General features: G+C 37.6%; 1 protein-coding gene and 1 long non-coding RNA gene across 3 annotated transcripts in view; both read left to right on the top strand.

The window, feature by feature from the left end:
• The first annotated feature begins 4225 nt into the window (after window positions 1-4225).
• On the top strand, window positions 4226-7905 carry LOC111866219. Of its 2 annotated transcripts, none has more exons than XR_004513189.1 (3): window positions 4226-4319; window positions 4557-5309; window positions 7353-7905. It is a non-coding gene; the product is annotated as an uncharacterized LOC111866219 (long non-coding RNA). The 2 variants fall into 2 exon arrangements; XR_002843109.2 differs by lacking the exon at window positions 4226-4319 and having other exon boundaries at window positions 4326-4856; window positions 5204-5309.
• A 1147-nt stretch (window positions 7906-9052) lies between these two features.
• Window positions 9053-20844, top strand: part of LOC111866202 (HIV Tat-specific factor 1 homolog) — a 47498-nt gene continuing 35706 nt past the window's right edge. Inside the window, exons 1-4 of the mRNA XM_023854929.2 lie at window positions 9053-9686; window positions 11152-11387; window positions 12498-12654; window positions 14852-15057. Coding sequence (XP_023710697.1) covers window positions 9233-9686; window positions 11152-11387; window positions 12498-12654; window positions 14852-15057 — 1053 coding nt within the window. The 5' untranslated portion in view covers window positions 9053-9232. The remainder of the gene's footprint in view (window positions 9687-11151; window positions 11388-12497; window positions 12655-14851; window positions 15058-20844) is intronic.

Here is a 20844-nt window from a genome sequence, read left to right as displayed (position 1 = left end):
ACAATTATTCACAACTTCACTATTAAAATTACTTGCACCGCTGATCTTTGTGAAGGGTCTTCTGTCCTTTGTCGGATGCGAGCTTGCTTCTGCTCTAGTCGAAGGTGGACTTTTATAACGTGCACTCGGACTGACTAGTGAACATCGTGTTCAAGGGTTCCGTTTTATCCTCTGGTAATATTCGTTTTCATGGACATCTTTTCATTTCCGGGGAAACGCAGTTGTTGTTCAAGCTGTTCCTATGCATCGGTCTGCTGGTATTGCGTTTCCACTGAAGTATGCATCTTTATCGTGCCGTTGCCTATCAATGGACGTCTTATCGCCCGGCTTTTTGGCGGCACGCCACATTATGAAAGCACAATCTGTATAGCCGATGGAAATTAATCACTGTAACAGTGATATTTAAATGTGCATATGTAATGAAAGAAATGTCCCTATTAATTCCTTCCGTGCATTCGTATTGCCCAAGTCTCCGTGAAATATATGCAATAATGAGTAAAATGTGTTGTATTCAGTACAACATGTAGGGTCATACCAATCCTGGGACCAGAGTACGTCATATCTTGTGTAGGCAACCCTTCGGATGAAAAGTTCAAGGTATCCCGTATGAAGCTCATAGGGGCCATCGTTCATAGCCTGATCGAATCAATGACAACAGTCATGAAATATTTCACATAATTATATATTTAAATAATCTTTCGCTGCCTTACGACGAAGACCGCGTATGTTGTCTAGTGGTCAGAGTTCTTGGCTGCAAATCCAGAGGTCCCGGGTTAGATTCCCGGCGCTACCAGATTTTCTGAGTAGTAGCGGGTCTGGGATGGAGTTCACTCAGCCTCGTGAGAATAACTGAGGAGCTACTTGGATTGAAAAGTAACGGCTCCGGCTTGAAAACCGAAATTAACGGCCGTGGGGATTCTTTTTATTGTAGAAAAAAATATTGTAAACACACAAAAAAAAAAAGGGTAGTCAATGCCCATCCGGCCTTCTGTAGCACATCTCCGACTTGCCGTGGTGGTGGGGCTTGCGTGACTCTGTGACCTGGAGGGCTATGCCGGCGGTAGTTTAGCTACCAGTAGGGTCACCCATGCCGGAAAGGTCAAAGGGTAGAGTCCAGACTAAGGGAGATACCCTGGTCCTCCAAGTTGGGGGTTGGGCATGAGGCTAAAACCTCATCCTGTAAAAAGAATTTTGTTCAGAAACCTAACAACCAGCCTCGGGTCATCATGCGTGGGTCCATTCTTGTGGCAACGCGCATTGGTTGTGGAGACTGGTTGTAGAGGAGGCCAAGGCTCACCCAGGGCTGTAGCGCCGGGTGCTAGGTAGGTAGGTAGGTAGGTAGGTAGGTTTGATGTCTTAAGAGATAGTTTATTGTATTTTCTATGTTAAGCATACAGTATTAAGCTTTAGTATTTAAACTGTACTGTATACAGTACGAACTCCAAAATGGCGAAAATTTTCCAGAACTATTTTGTATTTATAGTTGGGCATCTTCATTTGTTCTCGCTTGCCAATTTTTGAAATGTGTTGAGAAACCGGTCATGTGTAAGGGATATCCTCTAAGAAATTCTGGGTTTATGAAGATGTGATATGTTCGTTCTCCCTTTCAAGAAAAGAGTTTGAAAATCAGAGTCAATCAGCTGATTTTACCGCACACAGCACTAGTGGAAAAGTAGGTTCATCTTTAGAAGTCGGCGAATCTCCGCTTCGAGCCACACTGAGGGAAAACTATGTACATGTAAATTACTATGTAAGTACATTCCTAAGAACTGTCTCATTTCTATTATATTTTCATATAACTTACGGTTAACCAACCCGAAACGTACTTTATACGAAATTTTTGCTCTGGTTTCAAATTTGTGATTTGGCTGAAGAGCATGGCACCAAGGTTTACGTACATCGCCACATCAGGAAGAATATGTGTGCGCGATGCTGGGCAATTATGAATAACTGTAACATACAAAAAACAAACTCCGTGGTGTTAGTCCGAAAGCGAACTATACCGACCGAGCGACCGCCGCTTGTCGGCGAAGTTAGTGCCAACTTTTGCGGATAGAGGATGTCGAGTGGTCAGCGCAACGAATCCCCACGGCCGTTAATTTCGGTTTTCTAGACCGGAGCCGCTATTTCCTTTAAATAGCTCCTCAATTATCCTCACGAGGCTGAGTGGGCACGGTTCCAGACCCACAACTTCTCAGAAAATCTGGTAGCGTCGGGAATCGAACCCGGGACCTCTGGATCTGTAGCCAGGAACTCTGACCAATGGACCACAAATGAATAACTGCAACTGAATGTACATTTATACAGCCTCATTTAGAGCAGACTTAAAGGAGCAAATGTAGCCGAATAATCAGGCTGAAACCATGTGACACTCCCGAGCTAAAGTGTAGTGATATGTGTCGATTTTTTATTTTGATAATATATATTTTTTAATTTACATAATTACCTAATCTGTCGATAAACTTGAGCATTTGTCATTAAAATAAAATAATCTAAGTTGTCGAATGTTTAAATGTTTCCCACATTTTACAAATTCCAAAATATATTTATTATGAATAACGCAATTATTAAAAAAATATTCTATAATTTTTAGTTTTTAGAAATGTTTTAAAAACCTACTCAAATTTTGAAATCTTGGATAATCGAAATATACAGATATTAAAAAGTCTTGTTTTTTCCGAGACTAGAAAATATTTTAATATCTGAGGAGATAAGTCGAATGTATCAGTGGTTTAAAGTCTCAAATGAGAAGGCTCAATTTCATCTTCTGATGGATAAGTGCTGGCGAGATGCGCCAATATGATCTAATGCAGCCCAGCCAAGCCTAATACTATCGGACGCAACTGGGCCAGCAGGAATAAGTGGATGCGCAGTGGTATTTTGCTCAAACCTAACCTATCTTAACTTCACCTAATACTGTTCAATACAACCAAGTACTGTCCCAATGAGGAGGGTGCTGCGCAGCTGGATGCGCAGTGGTGTATTGCGCAGACAAAACCTAACCTAACCCAACCCAACATTGCTCAGTCTCAACATATGCTGACTAAGGGAGCAGGTGCGCAGTAGTTTGTTGCGCAAACTTAACCTAACCTAACTTAATTTGATTTGTCTCATTCTGGTCCGTCACACTATCATTACAAAGTAGATAACTTTCAGTCCAGTATGACACACAGGTTTACAACACTTCAGTCCTCATTCGGCTTACATGTTTCGATTCAAAAGAATCATCTTCAGAGGCGCACCACTACGAGCAGGAAACACTGTCACATAAGATGTTTTAACATTATGCATTTAGGTTATGTATAGTGCTCAGTATATCACAGATTGCCCTATGCAGCCACGTTGACGTGTAGATTTACGTGTGATGTTTCTTTTAAGCGTATTTGCTGGGTATTCGATTGGGGTTTCCCANTTTTTTACATACAAAAGATTTTTAATACAATTTTAAATACATAGGGAAGCTATTTTATGGAAAAGTGAACATCACATTGCGTGCAGTGGGAAACTCCAATCGAATACCCAGTAAATACGCTTAAACGAAACATCACACGTAAATCTACACGTCAACATGGCTGCATAGGGCAATCTGTGATATAGTGAGCACTATACATAACCTAAATGCATAATGTTAAAACATCTTATGTGACAGTGTTTCCTGCTCGTAGTGGTGCGCCTCTGAAGATGATTCTTTTGAATCGAAACATGTAAGGCGAATGAGGACTCAAGTGTTGTAAACCTGTGTGTCATATTGGACTGAAAGTTATCTACTTTGTAACCTAACCTAACCTAACATTGCTCAATCTACCTAAATGCTGACCCAATGAGGAAGGAGGTGCCCAGTTGGATGCGCAGTGGTATGCTGCTGGGAATTCATTGGAAACGTTTGTATCTCCCACCTCGCAAGTTTGCGCGACCATTGTGTTTTATTACTGATTGTAACAAATTGAAAACTATGGCTATGGGTTGGCCTTCAGTGGCATATCAATCATGTCGAGTTTCGTGAAATTCGGGCAAGTATTTTAAATCTGCGTGTGATGGGGCCATGATAGATATTGCTTGTAGAACCTGTTCCAGAGCATGTAAAAGAATTTAATTGAAAAAATGTGTCAACAGAAATTATGTACAGCTGATAATCAATACTTGTTTGTATGGTATACATTATGAGCCACAAGCTGGGTAATTCCGGATGCAATGTTGGTATACGTGGACCCTCAAGACGCTCAAGACGCTCAAGATGGACGTCATGTAGGTCATGTATACGCAATGGGGGAAAATTGCAAATAACTTTAATAATTCTATTAATTTTGCATATATAGGCAGTATGTATACTGAAGGATGTGTTCATATTGAAGTTACATCTAAGCATATTATATTATTCTTTTAAATACAGATCTTAAATAATAGGATGTTTGGTTATTCAGTGTGTACATAATTTCTAATACACAAGCAATTTGTGATCTGCAAAAGATTCTGTTTCCCCATACAGCGTTATTGCGTTAGATTTATAAGTACGAAGTCTATAATGGTGTCTACTAATGTATGTGATCATGATGCAGTTCTATTACAGACTCAGACCAAAAGCAAGAAAGTGATGGCATCGATTAGACTGGATTAGACGATCACGTTCAACCATAGTTCATGTGGAAGAAATGTGAACAGCGTGTGAATCTTTGTACAGATTTGTCAAAACAGTTAACATTTCTGAATAGATTCAACTCAGCCTGCATTATGTATAGGAGACCTATCAAGACGGCTGTAGGTGAACATTGTGGTGGAGTCACAGTGACGCGCCCGGGTTAAACAGGGAGTGACAGAAGCACGTTGATTTATTGCGAGAATGCAGTAAATTGGACAAGGTTAGGAAATTAAAAACAAAAACAGTTATTCATAGAACGAAATATTAAACTGTGGAAATTTTCATAGTTCCCCATGTGTTAATAATCTTAATAAATGTCTATTTTGAATAAGGGAATAATTAGAAAATTGTTGAAAATGTTGAGGATTTGAAAACTTTTGGGGACATTCAACACTCTGATGTATATGCACATTTAAAAAAATTCAGAGTATGTGAACAGTGTGTGAAGTAGGGCCCTCCCAGTCCTGTCACTAGGTTAAGTCATACCTTGTTTAGGCAACCGTATGGATTAGAAGTTGTTTTCAACATTGTATCCACAATAACGCTTCTGGTGTTTGTCGTTCACAGATTGACCACATCAGTGCCAGCGGTCATGAAATCATACATATAACTCTAACACTGTAACCCTACCCTATGATGAAGAAACAAATTAACACAGAGTGTGTACGTGTATGTGAGTATTATTTCTGCTAGATTTTTGTAAATTTAATGTACATTGATTCTAAAGAGTGTCTCCCCCTCATCTGGGGATGGCAACAGATCCAGTTTCCGAAACATTTAGAGTTTTTAGATTACCAGATGACGGACAAAGTCCAAAAACCCAGTAATTCCGATCATTAATGCACATTGTTTTCTAGTCACTGTGTGAGCACCAGAGCTGTCTGCTGTGGGTAGGGGTTTTACCTGGTAAAGAACGTACCTTATATGAAATTCTCAGGGATAAAATCTCTGAATTGTTTGAAGAACATGGACACAAAGTTTCACACATACCTCTACATCATGGCTGTTTCAACCCCACTGAACTGGATTGGTCCCAGATTAAGAGATATTACGATGACAGTCGTGATCAAAGTGGGTTTGGAATAGAAGATGTGAAAAGGATTAAGAACTACTGGAACAGGTCTGTGTTGACTACAGATCAGAGATTTGGAATTCACATATAATTACTTCCATTGCTGATCTTTTGTAATATTGCTGTAGAATGTAGACACAGTAGTACAACTATAAATACCTAACCTTCATATCACTCAAACTCATTCATTCACTCTCATTCATGGAGCTGAGCCCTTCTTGAGAAGCTGCCAATTGTGCAGCTACTCAAGAACGTCCCAGCATTTTATGGAACCTGAAGATTCATTACTGTGTTCACAAGAGCCCTCCACCAGTCCCCATCCTGAGCCAGATCAATCCAGTCCACACCATCCCATACTATCTCTCTGAGATAGAGAATGGTCTCTTTCTATTCAGCTCTCCCACAAATATAATATCACTCCAAAAATGTGGGAAAATTATGTGACATGCAAAGAGGCCGATGAAGAGCTGAGAAGCATAAACCTTCAGAGAAAATAGGGAAAATTTTATAGTGGCAATTCAGTTCTACCTATCCATTTTTTTTTTCCTGCTTTATGACAGCTCTCTTCCAGGAGATGCCTACTGTAGACAAACACTGGTAAGTAGAAGTGAGTATCTTTGTCCATAGGAATCCAAAATGTAATCATCAGATATATCTAACATCACTGTAATGAGCAGGACATAAAATTCTGTGTAACAAGAATCAAAATTCTCCAACATTCATGTCATATCTACATGCAGAGGCCCCACGGGTGATTTTGAACTTTTCTTAGAAAACACAAATTATCTTTATAAACTTTATAAACGTAAACCTGAGTTTCTTATCTTTTGTGGATTAAATACTGATTATCTTACTGAAAGTTACAACAAACAATACCTAAAGTCAGTACTAGTATCTTCCATTCTTACATCAGCAGTTGATTTCTGCATAGAAAACCAGTACTGTGATGAGTAATATTTTTATAGACAACAATAGGAAAGATTGTATTTATATTGAACCAATTCTAGATGGATTATCTGATCATGATGTGAAACTTTTAGTTGTAAGAAATACAGAATTGTTTTTAAATTATCATAATTACGAGAAACAAACCAGACTTATAATGGCAAATCTAAGTCAGGCAAATTAAGAGTATCAAGCAGCTGTGATGTAGATTCAAAATGTAACACTTTTATGAACTTTTACAAACTTTTGATGTAAGTTTCTTCACCAAAATGGAGAACAGAGTGTCTAAACATAATGAATGGCTAACGAAATGGATCAATACATATTCTAAACATAAATGATATCTATACCTAAATAGCCACTGTAGCAACAACCAAATAATGAAAGTTCACAACATGATATACTGGAAAGTTAAAATTCAAGTCAATAAAGAGGCAAAATATATGCATCACAATAAACAGATTAGAATCAAAAATAAGTACAAGCAATCTGGAAAACTGTGAAAGAAGAAACAGATAAGAAATGTACAGAAGAACAAACACTGTCAGTAAACATAAAAAAGGTCCTAATCACACAGAAAACTGCTGAAATATTGTACTTCTTAACAACCACAAAAAAAGAAAACAATTCTGCTAATATGTGATGCTTCTCTGATATAACAACAGGTAATCCTTGATTTATGTAATAATTTTGTTCCAGGAAACAAGATGCAGAAGGTGAAGTCACATAAATATAGTATAATTTCCCCAATAAGACTCAATGAAAATGTTGGAGAACTGCTACAAACAGCATGAATATTCTAGCTGTTATGTAAACAGCACAATATGCCAATAATGTATCTTCAGTTGCTCACAGCCTCTAATTCCTTATTTTAACAGCAGGTGTGCAGAAGAGGTTGCATGGCTGTCTGCAACGATTTCAGCACAGTGCCTTACTCTCCTTCTCCCCCCCCTCCCATCAACTCACAGTCAACGAGCAAATAATTTGGATTAGAGTGGATGCTGTTAATTGAATCTTGTGTAAATTAATTGACTGGATTAAAATTAAAACATTTTATAATCTCATATAACTTGGAATACCTGTACTTACATATGATATTGTATTAGCTGAGATGTGTATGTATTTATATTTTTATTTTTATTGGAAACAAATATTTATTTTACAAGTTCTTCTAAATACTTGTTTAAGGCTTATGATATTGTTATTTATTTTAACTGAAAATGGCTTTTTTATCCAGTGGCAGTGGTACTACAATGAGATATGACACACAAATAACACATCACACAAAATAACGCATCATGCTCAAACAAAACACAGCACACAAACCTACACAAACAATAAAGGACACACTACACACAATGAACACGATGTAAATACAAGTACAACTACAATTATATAATTTAATATTAAACAATAAGCATACAATACACTAAACAGTAACAGTAATGAAATATGTAATGTCATGAACTGATGCACTCACGTTTCACCATGACTTTCTCTTCATTCNTGTGCACAGGGCATTTATATCAGCCCCACATACTGCAATGTAATGGGGAAAATATTAAACTAATATGTTTGAATTTTCCACTGGCCTATGAATACTGTACCTATGTTACAAATATATCTGTCTATGGTTTTACAGCCCTTGTGGGCCTTGGCCGCTTTTTCAGTTTCTTAATCCATACACAGCCGGTAGGACTCCTTGGACGGGGATCAGCTCGTCGCAAGACAGAACAAAAAAAAATACAATGAAGAGAGAGAGAGAGACATCCATGTCTCGAGTGGGATTCGAACCCACGATCCCAGTGTTCGAGCGGGCGAAGATGGTTTATGCCTTAGACCTCGCGGCCCCTTTGATCGGCGTGTGTTAACAATAGAATATACTGTATAAACTCCTAATTGAAGTTGACGTAACTTTCGCGTTGACGCGCCCTTCCACACGAAGAACTTTTGTGATTTGATCATATACCAATGATCCTGAATAACCTAGAGGATTGTTATCATCATACCCAACATTACGAGTATACCTGTGGGGTGTACGATGGTTATATTCGCGCGTTAATAGGGTTGCAGTAGTTGCTGCTCGTCGTCACAAGCATAAATATCCCTAGCCAAGGCTTTTGCCGGCCTATAATTTTCATCTACACAGTTACCTTCACTGCAGCAATTCTCATTAAGCATGAAGGTTACCGACTCCCAAAGTGTACAGTACCGCCAACACCAATTTGAAACTTACAAAATTAATTGTAAATATTGCGATATAAGGTTTGTTGCCCCGACCAATATATCATGAACATCGTTTGAATTCTTAGTATTTAAAGCTATAATATTAGTAATGTAACATCATAGGCTCTTGCGTCAAAGAATTCATTTAAACTTATGTTGGTAGAACGAAGATGGCAGAGTTGATGTACCCATTCGTATATCTTTTTTTTTCTTTTTGCGGACTGTGATGTAATGTGAGGCAGACGCGATGTGTAATATTGTGAGATTCTTTATGTGCTGATTTTAAATGTAAACATTTTTCAGATTCATAGTTAGATATCTTGCGTATAACTGCTGGGAAGTAGACTTTCGTAATGGCAGAAGATACGCGAGAATCAAGTCACGTAGAGGAACATCCCGCTGCATCAATTCCTTCGGAGCACACTTCAGAAATAGATTCAGATGTTGCAGAGAAATCAGAAACTTCTCGAAACGAATTAAAAAAAGTCAGTGCTGATTTATCAGACAAGTTTGATGAAATTGACACCTCTAATCTCCATTATGAGGGAAGCGTTTGTGTTTACACAGACCCAGTAACGAAGCACCAGTATATTTGGGACTCAAATAAGAACGAGTGGGTGTTACGAAAACCATTGGAAGAAGATAGTGTAGAAAATTCCGCGGAAAGTATGTTGAAGTCTGAAAGTGGAGTACAAAGTGACACAACTGGAGACAGCAGACTTCACCGTAAACCAAATGGAGATCAGACGTCTAGAAATGATTATGAATTTGATGGGGAATCTTACTGTTATAAAGATGTCAAAACAGGTAAAAGGAGTTGAAATAACTAATGTCAGATACAAAAATAGTTTGTTCTATCCTTCTCATGAGGGTGGTAGAATTAAAATCAGCAAAAGTATCATATCAGCAAAAATTGAATACTTAATTGTCCTACAAGAAGGAATAGCCTTCCACTTGAGAATAATCACAGTTTAATCTGCCACCCTTTGTTTTTAATTTGTATATATAAGTTATGCAGAAAGAAATGATCACCTGACTCTGGAAATATAAGTAAAATGAAACACTCTTTAATGTCATACTGTAATTTTTTGGAATAGTTGATCTGAACTGTAAGCTATAAAAAGAATTTACTTAGAATAAGTAGAACTTGTTTTAATGAATTGCCCATGTTTGAGCATCCTCATTTTTAAGTTACGAGGCTCACAAGAGTAACACTTATCAGTAACATATATGAAGGAAATAGGTGCTGGAGACCTGCGTGTTCATAGTTCATTTATTTAAAATTCAAGCAGATGCAGATACAGGTTGAGAAGTATATTCACAAACCTTTGGATATAGAATGAGTCACATATCAGAACAAATGTTCCAATTAATCACTGCAACAAGTCAATGTAAAATATACATAACATAGACATAGAACATAAATAAATGTGATTACAAAAAATTGAATGGAAATGAAGAATGTATTAAGCATACAATAAAATTCCTCCAGTTTGTGAAAACAGTGCAACACCAGATATCTTCTCAAGGAACTCTTAAAAATTTTAGGCATCTCTACAAGCTCTTTTAATTCAAGTGGTAATTTATTAAAAATCTTAATACCAGTGTAGTAAACACCATTTTGATACAATGATAGAGAGGAAGTAGGAAACTATCAATTTTCACAGTGTCTGGTCTGTACATTATACCTATCCTAATTAGTAATAAAATTCATATTCTTTAGAAAAAAACAACAGGTTTGAAAAAATATATAGAGATTTCAATGGTAAAATCTCTGTCTAAAAAGATCCCTACATGAGGTCCTACTTCTATATCCTGTCATTAAACGAACAACTCTTTTTTGTAACATAAAAAGTTTTTGCCATAAGATAATATAGAATGAAATAAGGAGTAATAAATCATTACCAGTGATGAAAGAGACATATAAGGTTTGACTGATCTGATCATATAGTATTAATATATAATATACGTTATATATGTGCAACATGAAACATAGTCAGTGAGAAAGACGAATTGTATTAAGACTTTTTCTTGGTATGTTCACATGTCCACCCCATTTGTATATTTTGCCTATTATAAAAGGGTTCCCCCTTCATTATTAGCATGGTAATATGTCAGCCTACCCACTGCAGGATTGCAGTGCTGGTGGAAACTTCTTTGGTCCCAGCTCTTTCCAAATGTGAAATTTGAACCCATTTCTGATCTATTTTCCAGTTTGCATGAAGACTGAAATTGTTTTATACCTGAGTTCTTTGGGGGCTTTTCTTTGCAGGCGTTACTTACAAATTTGACAATAGTAAACACTCATGGGTTATTAAACATAAAGATTGTGGAGCAAACAAAGAAGAGTCTGAGGAGAGCGACAGCGAAAACAAAGATGACAGCGTAGTGAAGCAGGATATGAGTTCTGGTACGTATGGGTATGAGGGAGACACCCATACGTATACTGATGCCACAGATGGAACTGTGTATATCTGGGACAGAGAGAAGAATGCCTGGTTTCCTAAGGTAAGATGCCAGTTCATCTTCCCAAAAACATCAATTTTATCATTTATGTTTGTGGAATTTGAAATAACTTTAATTGTTAATTATACTCAATAAATTACATAAAATGAGACACCAGACCTCAGGAATTATAAATATTGCATCCACATCAAATATTTTTATTAGCTCAGTGAATGAAATGTTTTCCCTTTTATCAGCATCTGTGATCCAATAGGTGATGTCTGACCACTCACCTCCCTCTAGTGCCAAGGTCAGGAAAATGTGTATCTATACATCCACTCACCCATATGCCTTCATGGCGTAGTGTTTAAATAGTTAAGCACAGGGACAACTTTACCTTTACATTAGCACAAGCACTGCAGTGCCAGACTGTTTTAGCTCTCAGTCAGAGATATGATAACATAGTGAAGGGTCAAGCAATGGAGGCATGAAGCTGTGCCTTCACTCCCCATATTTCATGGCATGATGTTTAATTAAGCACATAGCAGCTTTATATATACATTAATGAAGTTGAATGGTAAAGAATACTGTTTGCCGAGATGAAATGCCATGTAGCCTGGTAGACGTATACTGACAGTGTTGAGGAACATATTCTGTCTTCAGGTTAGAACACTGTTCTGTCCCAAATATGGAGGTAATACATTTATCTGAAATATGAGTAAATTTCTGACCACCTCTGTGGTCTAGTGGTCAGAGTTCCTGGCTACAGATCCAGAGGTCCCGGGTTCGATTCTCACTACTTCTGAGAAGTAGTGGGTCTGGAACAGGGTCCACTCAGCCTTGTGAGGATAATTGAGGAGTTACTTGAAGGGAAAAGTAGCGGCTCCGGTCTAGAAAACCGAGATTAATGACCATGGGAATCTGTTGCGCTGACCACGTGATACCCTCTATCCGCAAAAGTTGGCACTCACTTTGCCAACAAGCAGCGGCTGCTTGGTCGGTATAGCTTGCGGACCAAAAACACGGAGTTTCTTTGTTTTTGTTTATGAGTAAATTTCTTCCGTACTACATGATGTAAGATCTCAGGAGTCTATATTCTACATTGTCATTGTGGTAGGAACCTGAAGTCTTACAAGCTGAATAGTGTTTATTGTCAGTTTTCTACTTTCATAGGTGGATGAAGATTTTTTGGCACATTACCAAATGAACTACGGATTTACAGACACCAGCTCTGCTGTTTCAGCAGAGAAAAAGATAGAAACCGGAGATAAAATAGAAAACAGTGAAGATCAGCCAGGCATGAAACGAAAGGCAGGACCTCAGGAACCCAGTAAGTTTACATTTTACAGCTTTTGTCATCTTTTCATTCAGAATTGGAGAATTCACTTCACTTCCTATTTCTCAGCTCACATCGGACCCTTCATGCTGCTTGATCAGTAGGGACCAGGCAGGTCAGTAATATAGTTACTCAGTATGTGCTGGTTTAGATTCCAGCAGAAAGGTGGCTGTACTGTTCAAAGCTGTTTATCACTCATTGTTAGCAACATTAGCATGGAGCATTTTGAGAAACTGGCTCTTGACTCAGCACAACCAAACCATCACTGTGGCTCCAGTGTGTTGTTGATACATTTGTGGTCTGGCCTCATGGTCCTTTGCAGTTACAGAATTTCCTCATCTACCTTGGTAGTTTAAGGCTTTCCATCCAGTTCACTAAGGAAATAGAGTCGGACGATGTAATTCCTTTTCCAGATGTTCTGGTCTTCAGGAAAGAGATGACACTGGCCACCAAAGTTTACAGAAAACCCACCCATGGAATTGATATAACATTAGGACAACTTCAGAACAAAACACACTCTTAGGAGTTCACTTATGAAAACCAGGGCAGAAAGAGCCCCACGGGCAGCACAGTGTGCTTATAGCATTCCCTGTGAACTGTATGGCTCCGTCAGTATAGGCACAATCTCAAAGTGGGTCTTATAGAAAAATCAAGCTAGGATTTTGGAAATTGAAAGTATCAGCAGGTGTATGAAATACAAGGAATAAGGCCATATGGCATGCTTAACCACTCTGATTGGCCAACCCAGTTTGGATATTTCTCCAATCTGGATCTGTTATCAGCAAAGAAGTCACCAGTTCACAGAGAAGATCTGTATGGCGTGACAGATCCTTTGTGTGTTTCTATAAGGTTTTAGTCCTGAGTGTTCAGTTTTTTTACTCCACAGTTGGCGATAATGGAAGACACAAAATGGTTTCACAGAATTCTTCATTCAGTTCTATGCATCCGTTTTCATGGACTTAGTTGCACAAAATTTTCACCTCCGTTTCTATCTTAGTTTCATGGCTGTGCATGCTTTATTACAGTTTTTGTTGTATGTTTTCCTGTTATTTTCCTTTGACAAAGCCTGGTTTCAGGTATTTATATAGCTGTAGTTATAGTGACAGGGGTTGCCCAGTGATTGAGGTTAGCTCTTTCTATGGGACCCAACAGAGTATATGTCTCCCCCTCACCTGAGGATGGAAACAGATACAGTAACTGAAACTCTGTATTCTCAGGTTTCTAGAATACTGGGTGATACACGGTGTGACGGTGTGTCCAGGATCCATTAGGACCATATGTATATATATATATATATTTTTTTTTTTTTAATTTAGCCCTGCAATGCCATCTGTTGGTGAGTTGTGGCGTTAAGATTCTTGAAGTTTCAGCTCTCACAAAGTGGCAGAGTGCAGCGTGGTTGAGCCCAAAGAAGCCGAAACCAAAGAAAGTGCGCATTCAAAAGAGTCGAGTGAAGACACTGCTAACAGTTTTCTTAGATTCCAAAGGAATCATTCACAAGGAATTTTTGCCAGGAGGTCAAACAGAGAATTCTGATTATTATCTCGGAGTCCTCAATCGTTTGTGGGTGAGAATTCTTCGAATTTGACCTGAATATCGAGAGCAAGGTTCCTGGTCGCTCCTCCACGACAGTGCCCCACCCCACAAATCGAAGATCATGCGCAATTTTTTGGCCAGAAAAGGGATCACAGTCCTTGATCAGCCTCCCAATTCACCAGATTTGGCTCCAGCAGATTTCTGGTTGTTCCCAAAAGTTAAGTTGCTGATGAAAGGAGACTGTCACGACATCATCCAGGACATCCAAAGGGAATGTACCGCGGTTTTAAATGCGATTCCACAAAAGGAGTATAGTGACTGTTTTTGAAAACTTTTCCATCGATTCCAGCTATGTATTGATTCAGAAGGAGACTATTTTGAATAAAAAGAGTGAAATTTTGAAAATAATTCATGTCTTTTATTTTTAATGAACACAGTCCTAACAGAACCTGGACATACTGAGTAAGTGAAGCCCAAAATCCCAGTAATTTTGATGTGCTGATTTCTTCAGATTTTCCCTGTCAAGACATATGCAGATTTGCCTCCATCCTGCCTGTCAGAACTTTTAAAAATGTTAAAACAATTTATGTTTGCATAAGAAATAAAAGTCTGATTCACAGTTGCATATTTAAGTAATTGCTTCTTATATTTTCAGGCTGGTTTGATATGGACGATCAATTTAATACAAAGGTGTATGTGAGCAACTTGCCCCTCGACATCACAGAACAAGAATTTGTGGACGTGATGCAGAAGTGTGGTCTTGTAATGAAGGATGCAGAGACAGGCAAAATGAAGATTAAGCTGTACACAGATCCGGGCACCAGTCAGCCCAAAGGGGATGGCTTATGCTCATACATCAAGGTAAAGAAATTTCACAGGCATGCTTCACATATTACATTCTTAAGAGAAACGTTTCTGAAACTCCAGTATTCGTACCCCTAACTGTGCCAAAGTAGCTTTCCAAGGGTACCATAAATCCACATTTTCAATATCCCTGTTGAAAACTTATCTGTGAGTATTATTTTTTGTTTTTAATCAGCGTAGAATAGTTATTATAGATAAAAAAATAAACTCCATGATTTTAGTCCGCAAGCGAACTATACTAACCAAGCAACCGCCACTTGTCAGCGAAGTTAGTGCCAACTTTTGTGGATAGAGGGTGTCACGTGGTCAGCATAACGAATCCCCGTGGCTGTTAATTTCGGTTTTCTAGAATGGAACCGCTATTTCCTTGAAATAGCTCCTCAATTATTATCATGAGGCTGAGTGGATCTGTAGCCAGGAACTCTAACCACTAGACCACAGAGGCAGTTTAATCATTATACATACTTACTTACTCACTCATGGAGCTGAGCCCTACTTGAGGAGCCGCCAGTTCTGCAGCTACTCAAGAATTTCCCATCATTTTATGGAACCCGAAGGTTCGTTACCTCCACTGGTCCCTATCCTCAGGCAGATCTCTCCAGTCCATACCATCCCATCCTATCTCTCTAAGATCCATTCTAATATTGTCCACCCACCTACACCTTGGTCTTCCCTGTGGCTCTTTCCTTCTGGCTTTCCCACCAATATCCTATACGCATTCCTCATCTAGTCATTATGCATATGATGTGTAAATGTAACCATTGTTTATTTATTGCTATATTTATATTACTTAATTGCAAAACGCCACTGATATTCAGTTGTGTAGTTATTCATCAGTCATTCGCACCCTCAGTACTGTGTACTCAGTACAAAGTTTATTAGTTTCTGTTGTGACATGTTTTGACTACTGTGTAGTCATCTTCGGGTCGTTGCGTGTTGTATGTTCTACTCTGCAAGGTGGCACATTGTCATTTGCATTTTTCGTTTTTGATAAAAATCTGTTGTTTTAAAATTAAAGTTGAAATTTTAAAGTTATTAATTTTGACATTCTAAGTTTGAATTCTTCCCTTCTTTAATTGAATCATGGTGGGTCTGTGTTATGTGGTTTCTTGGAGTTTTGGGGTGATCTTTCCTGTTACTGCATAGCATTTTGTTTCTCAATGTTGTGTGTATGGAGTGTGAAAAAATTCATATTCACAACAGCAATAAGAGCTATTCACTAATCCCTACACCATGTCAGCACTAGATTTGAACTTGAATATCACAACTCCTTTTAGGCACATTTAAGTAAGCATGTTTGGAAAAGTACCTGTTAGTTTCATCATGACGCTTTGTCCAATTGTCTGCCCACAAGCAACAGTTCCCATGTAAATCCAACAAAGACCTGCATTAAATTTCATCCAGTCGGTATGCTTTTGTTTAAGACAATTCTTTTAGCTTTGTCCATTGTTCCATTTTAAGAAAACTCTACATTTTGAAAATAAGCTTCATTTCTTGCGTCCGATAAACAACATGGATATCATGTTGCACAGTAACATATTGTAACTTGTTTGGAAAAGTACTTCCATAGTAACGCAACAACAGAGAGCCATTGCGTCGAGAGCATCGAATCTCCACGGTTACAACGAATACACGGAGCGTTCCCACAGAGACAACGCAATAAAAGTGGGTCATTGCATAGGAATTGCAGAATCAACAAAGCAGCGTTTCCACGGTTATAACAGGGTTCATTTGCATAGCAGCGGCCAAGGGTATAAAAAGGGGTTGAATGCATTCGCCAGACAGTCTCAGGGCAGATGCCGAGAGATACAGAAGTAAGTCTTGGAATAGCCGCCACTGAAGAAAGTTGAAATATAGCAGCCGACAGTGGAACAAGAAGTAATTATAACAGTGAAGCAGTGGATAATGATTGTACTCGTAAGTGTATAAGTGAAGCGTCCAATAAAGATTCGCTGAATCCGAGACCCACGCATAGTTATTTGTTGCGTGCAATACCCAACACGTGACAATATTTTGATTTCTGTTTCATGAAATAATAGATATGCAACATATGCAAAAAATGTTTCGTGTTTGTAGATCTTAATCCTCTGCACATTTTATACTGCGTATCATCTTGCTTTATGTTTAATTCTCAAAAACACAGGTAAAATTTTGGCCAGGCCTCATGTAAAGTAGGCCTTACATTGAACCATGACAGATCAAAATTAAATTCACATAACAGACTTTAGTGTATACGAGTACTTCGAATATGAGTTTTATCCCTTTGCATGCCACAAGTTGATTTGACATGCTTGGTGTATCTATGTTAAACTGTCGCAGCTAAAGAGGTTCTCTCTCTTTCATAGTACAGCATTTCTGGCAAATAGGTTGCATCAAGTATGATGTACCAATGTGTAGAGGAAAGAACCAGCTTATAAACATTGTCAACATCTTTGACCATTTGAAGAAAATGTATGAAAGCATTTGGGGTTTTTCTGTGGAACCACATTTACCCTCAAGCAACATTAGCCTTCCTAGCAGATAGTTTTGTGGCAGGGCTTGGGAATAAGAGGGTTATTTATAAAAATTCTGTTGAATGATTTCGGAGATGGAACAAGTGGATGGAAGAATGGGTGTATGGATGGATAGAAAGAATTGGCCAACGCACACAATGAACTCATTTTTATGCATTTCATACAAAGAATACATAATGTGTAATAAAGTGATTCCTGTATTTGTTTATGTTTCTTATCTCTTGAATTCAATTAATGTCAAAAAGGTCATGAGAAATGAAATATCTCACAGTCAGACTTTTCCTTAGGTGAAAAATGTTTAATATTACATGTACTAATGACAGTTATTCAGTTTATTTAAATATAATTGTTTTTATCATTTCTATAAACACTTTGTATTTAAATTTGTTTCACATCACAAATTCAGAAAGAAATCAGTTCTGCTGCCATCCTGGTTTCACTTCGTGACTTTTCCATCAGAGTACATTAAATACAGTGTCATTTGTTTTATGAACATACTTGTTATATTAATGAATATCTCCTTAACACATGCTGTGTTGTGGTACAGAAGTATAATGTGCCATTTTATAGATAATTTGCCATATTAGTAGATTCTGTACTGCAACATATTGTCACGTGTTGGGTATGTAACGTGACAAATAACTTCATGCCTTATTGGATATAGCAAATTCATTCCACATTCACGCTTACACTTATACAATTCACAATTACACAATTACTTCTCCTGCTGGAGTCACTGCCATTCACTCGATACAACTCAACTCCTAACTCAATACTCACTACTCCTGAATACTGTTCACTGCTCCTTATTTAAGCTCGGCACGGACAACATAGAGAACACACTGCTGCTCATCAACAGATATCAAGTATTGTTGTCAGGTGTTTCTACCTACGCATTGCCTAGCAGTAGTCGCTGCTCGGACTTGCCTGTTGCGTGACGTCACAGCCTAGTAGGGAGAGGTGTTTACCGAGTGTTGCGTAATGATGGGAGGAGTGTGAGTACGTGACGTCACTTGCAAGAACGCAGAGTTCACGTGACCCCTACTTCCTGTTGTGCCATCATCCATGTCACAATATAATAAAAGTACCCAAGCTTAAAAATCATCTTATATTAATCTTAATTACCATTAATGCTCTCAGTTTTGAAGTTCTCATGCTGGTGGCTATGAAGATCGCTGTTTCCCGCTGTGTGACGTTGTGTAATCTTGAGGGGGGGGAATTACCATTTCGAGGGACCTGCTGTTCGCTCTCTTCCTATAAACCTTTTTCATGTGCAGACTACTCTTTTGCCCTGAAGACAGAAGCCTCAGATTCCTCTGAAACAGTTTAATTATCTACACCATATAACATCCTTATAGACATTAATCTTCATTATATTACATTGCATTCCATTCCATGGATCCAGAGTTAGTCAAAATGACTGTAGGATGTGGATTATGTCATATAAATACAAAACAGTGCAGTCCCAATGGAGTTCTCACACAAGAGAAACCAAGAATACACAGTGAGTACACACAAGGCTATTTAAACACACATAAGTTATTTTTTAGACAGTAGGTATTCATCAACAGTGTAGAATGAATGTGTATTTAAGTATTGTTTCAGTGCTATTTTAAATCGTGTCTTTTCATTCATAAGACCTTTGAGATCAGATGGCAGGTTAATAAAAATTTTGACCCAGCATAATATGTGCTTTTCTGAAAGCATGAGAGGTTAGCAGTTGGTTTATGAAGACAGTGTATGTGTCTTGTGTTAACACTGTGTACATCCGCATTCATCTGAAAATGTTCTTCTTGACTGAGGATTACTCTCTTCTGGGATGACAAAGTATAGTTTGATTGATAGACTATAATCAAACCTATTACACAGTTTGTCTGCAACAGATATTGTCATAAAGACTAGATGGAAAACCTGGATTGACTCTAATCAAACCTATTACACAATTTCTTTAAAACAGCTGTCATAAAGACTAGATGGAAAACCTAGGAACAGTTTTTAAAGTGTTAATGATGTGTTTTTGTATATACATGGATATTTTATATAGTGAGAAACAAGGAATTTTGTAATAGAGATTGTATTATATAAATGGGAGAGTATAAATAATACTTTACAGATTAGAATGGGCAACATAGTTAAACAAGATTTAAATATTTGGGTTACAGATATCATTTCTAGATATGATAAGATTTTAACTATGCAAATTTTGCAATGAAAATTGTAATCAGAGATGTATGACCGATGCATATATAAATAAATTAGTTAAAATTGATAATATCACATAAAAGAAAAGTAGGAAGAGATTATGAGAGAGAGAATGTGTTGAGCCGAAACGTTGAATGAAAACAACTGAAAAATCACCTGAAGCCAATATAAGATGCCAGATGTTTTATAATTCATCATTTATACATAAAAATTAGATTGAAACTGTGTAATAGTTTTAATTAGAGTTTATAAAGTTATCCAACCTCACATGACATTGTCTTTGGAGTCTGTTTTCAAGAAGTAATAGATCTTAACAAATTCTGAAAACATTACAGCATTCCTGTCACATCTCCATGACTCTCTAATTGGCTAACAGAACAGAGAGTACCTGATGCTGCAAGAGAAGTCACAAATTTGTAACATCACTTCTTGTCAAATTAATTTGTTGAGAAACAGCACTTGTTATAGCTGCAAGGTTAGGATTCACTGATTTCACCAAGTTTAATTATAAAATGGGTTCAAGAAGAGACATTGTGTTGTATGTCCATACTTTAGCCTTTTGTATGCTTTGCAAGAAAACTGAAACATTTAACGTCTTAAAATCATAATATCATGTTAGATCTAAATTTTTCAGAACATGTTAATTTATATATATATTTTTTTTCATTTATTTATATACATACACTCAACTCTCGATTATCCAGGGGTAGATAAACCGGTTTGCGGCTTAACCGGAGCTTTCTTTGAGGCTTATGTGTTGTTTAATATTCATTCACTTTTGTTTCACATGGTGAGTTGTAACACTATTTTTAGTACTAGTGTGAACCGAGCTCTGCATTTTTTGGTCCTGTTATGCTAACACAATGTTCTAGGGTAGGGGTGAAAGAATGCAAGGATGTGTGGAAAGTTTAAAGGACAGATACACCTCCCAAGTTAGTCTCTTTGTATCGATCTTCAAGTGCATTAGCAAAATGTCAGGGTGTAAAAGGAAGCGTGTTGTGTTAAGTATTCAACAGAAAAAGGAAAATGCCGCGAATAAGCAAATAACAATATTAAATTTTTTTAAGTG

Source organism: Cryptotermes secundus, unplaced genomic scaffold (genome assembly GCF_002891405.2).
Source record: "Cryptotermes secundus unplaced genomic scaffold, Csec_1.0 scaffold682, whole genome shotgun sequence".
Lineage (NCBI taxonomy): Eukaryota > Metazoa > Arthropoda > Insecta > Blattodea > Kalotermitidae > Cryptotermes > Cryptotermes secundus.
The sequence above is the reverse complement of the archived record's forward strand: the minus strand, read 5'-3'. Positions and strand labels throughout refer to the sequence as shown.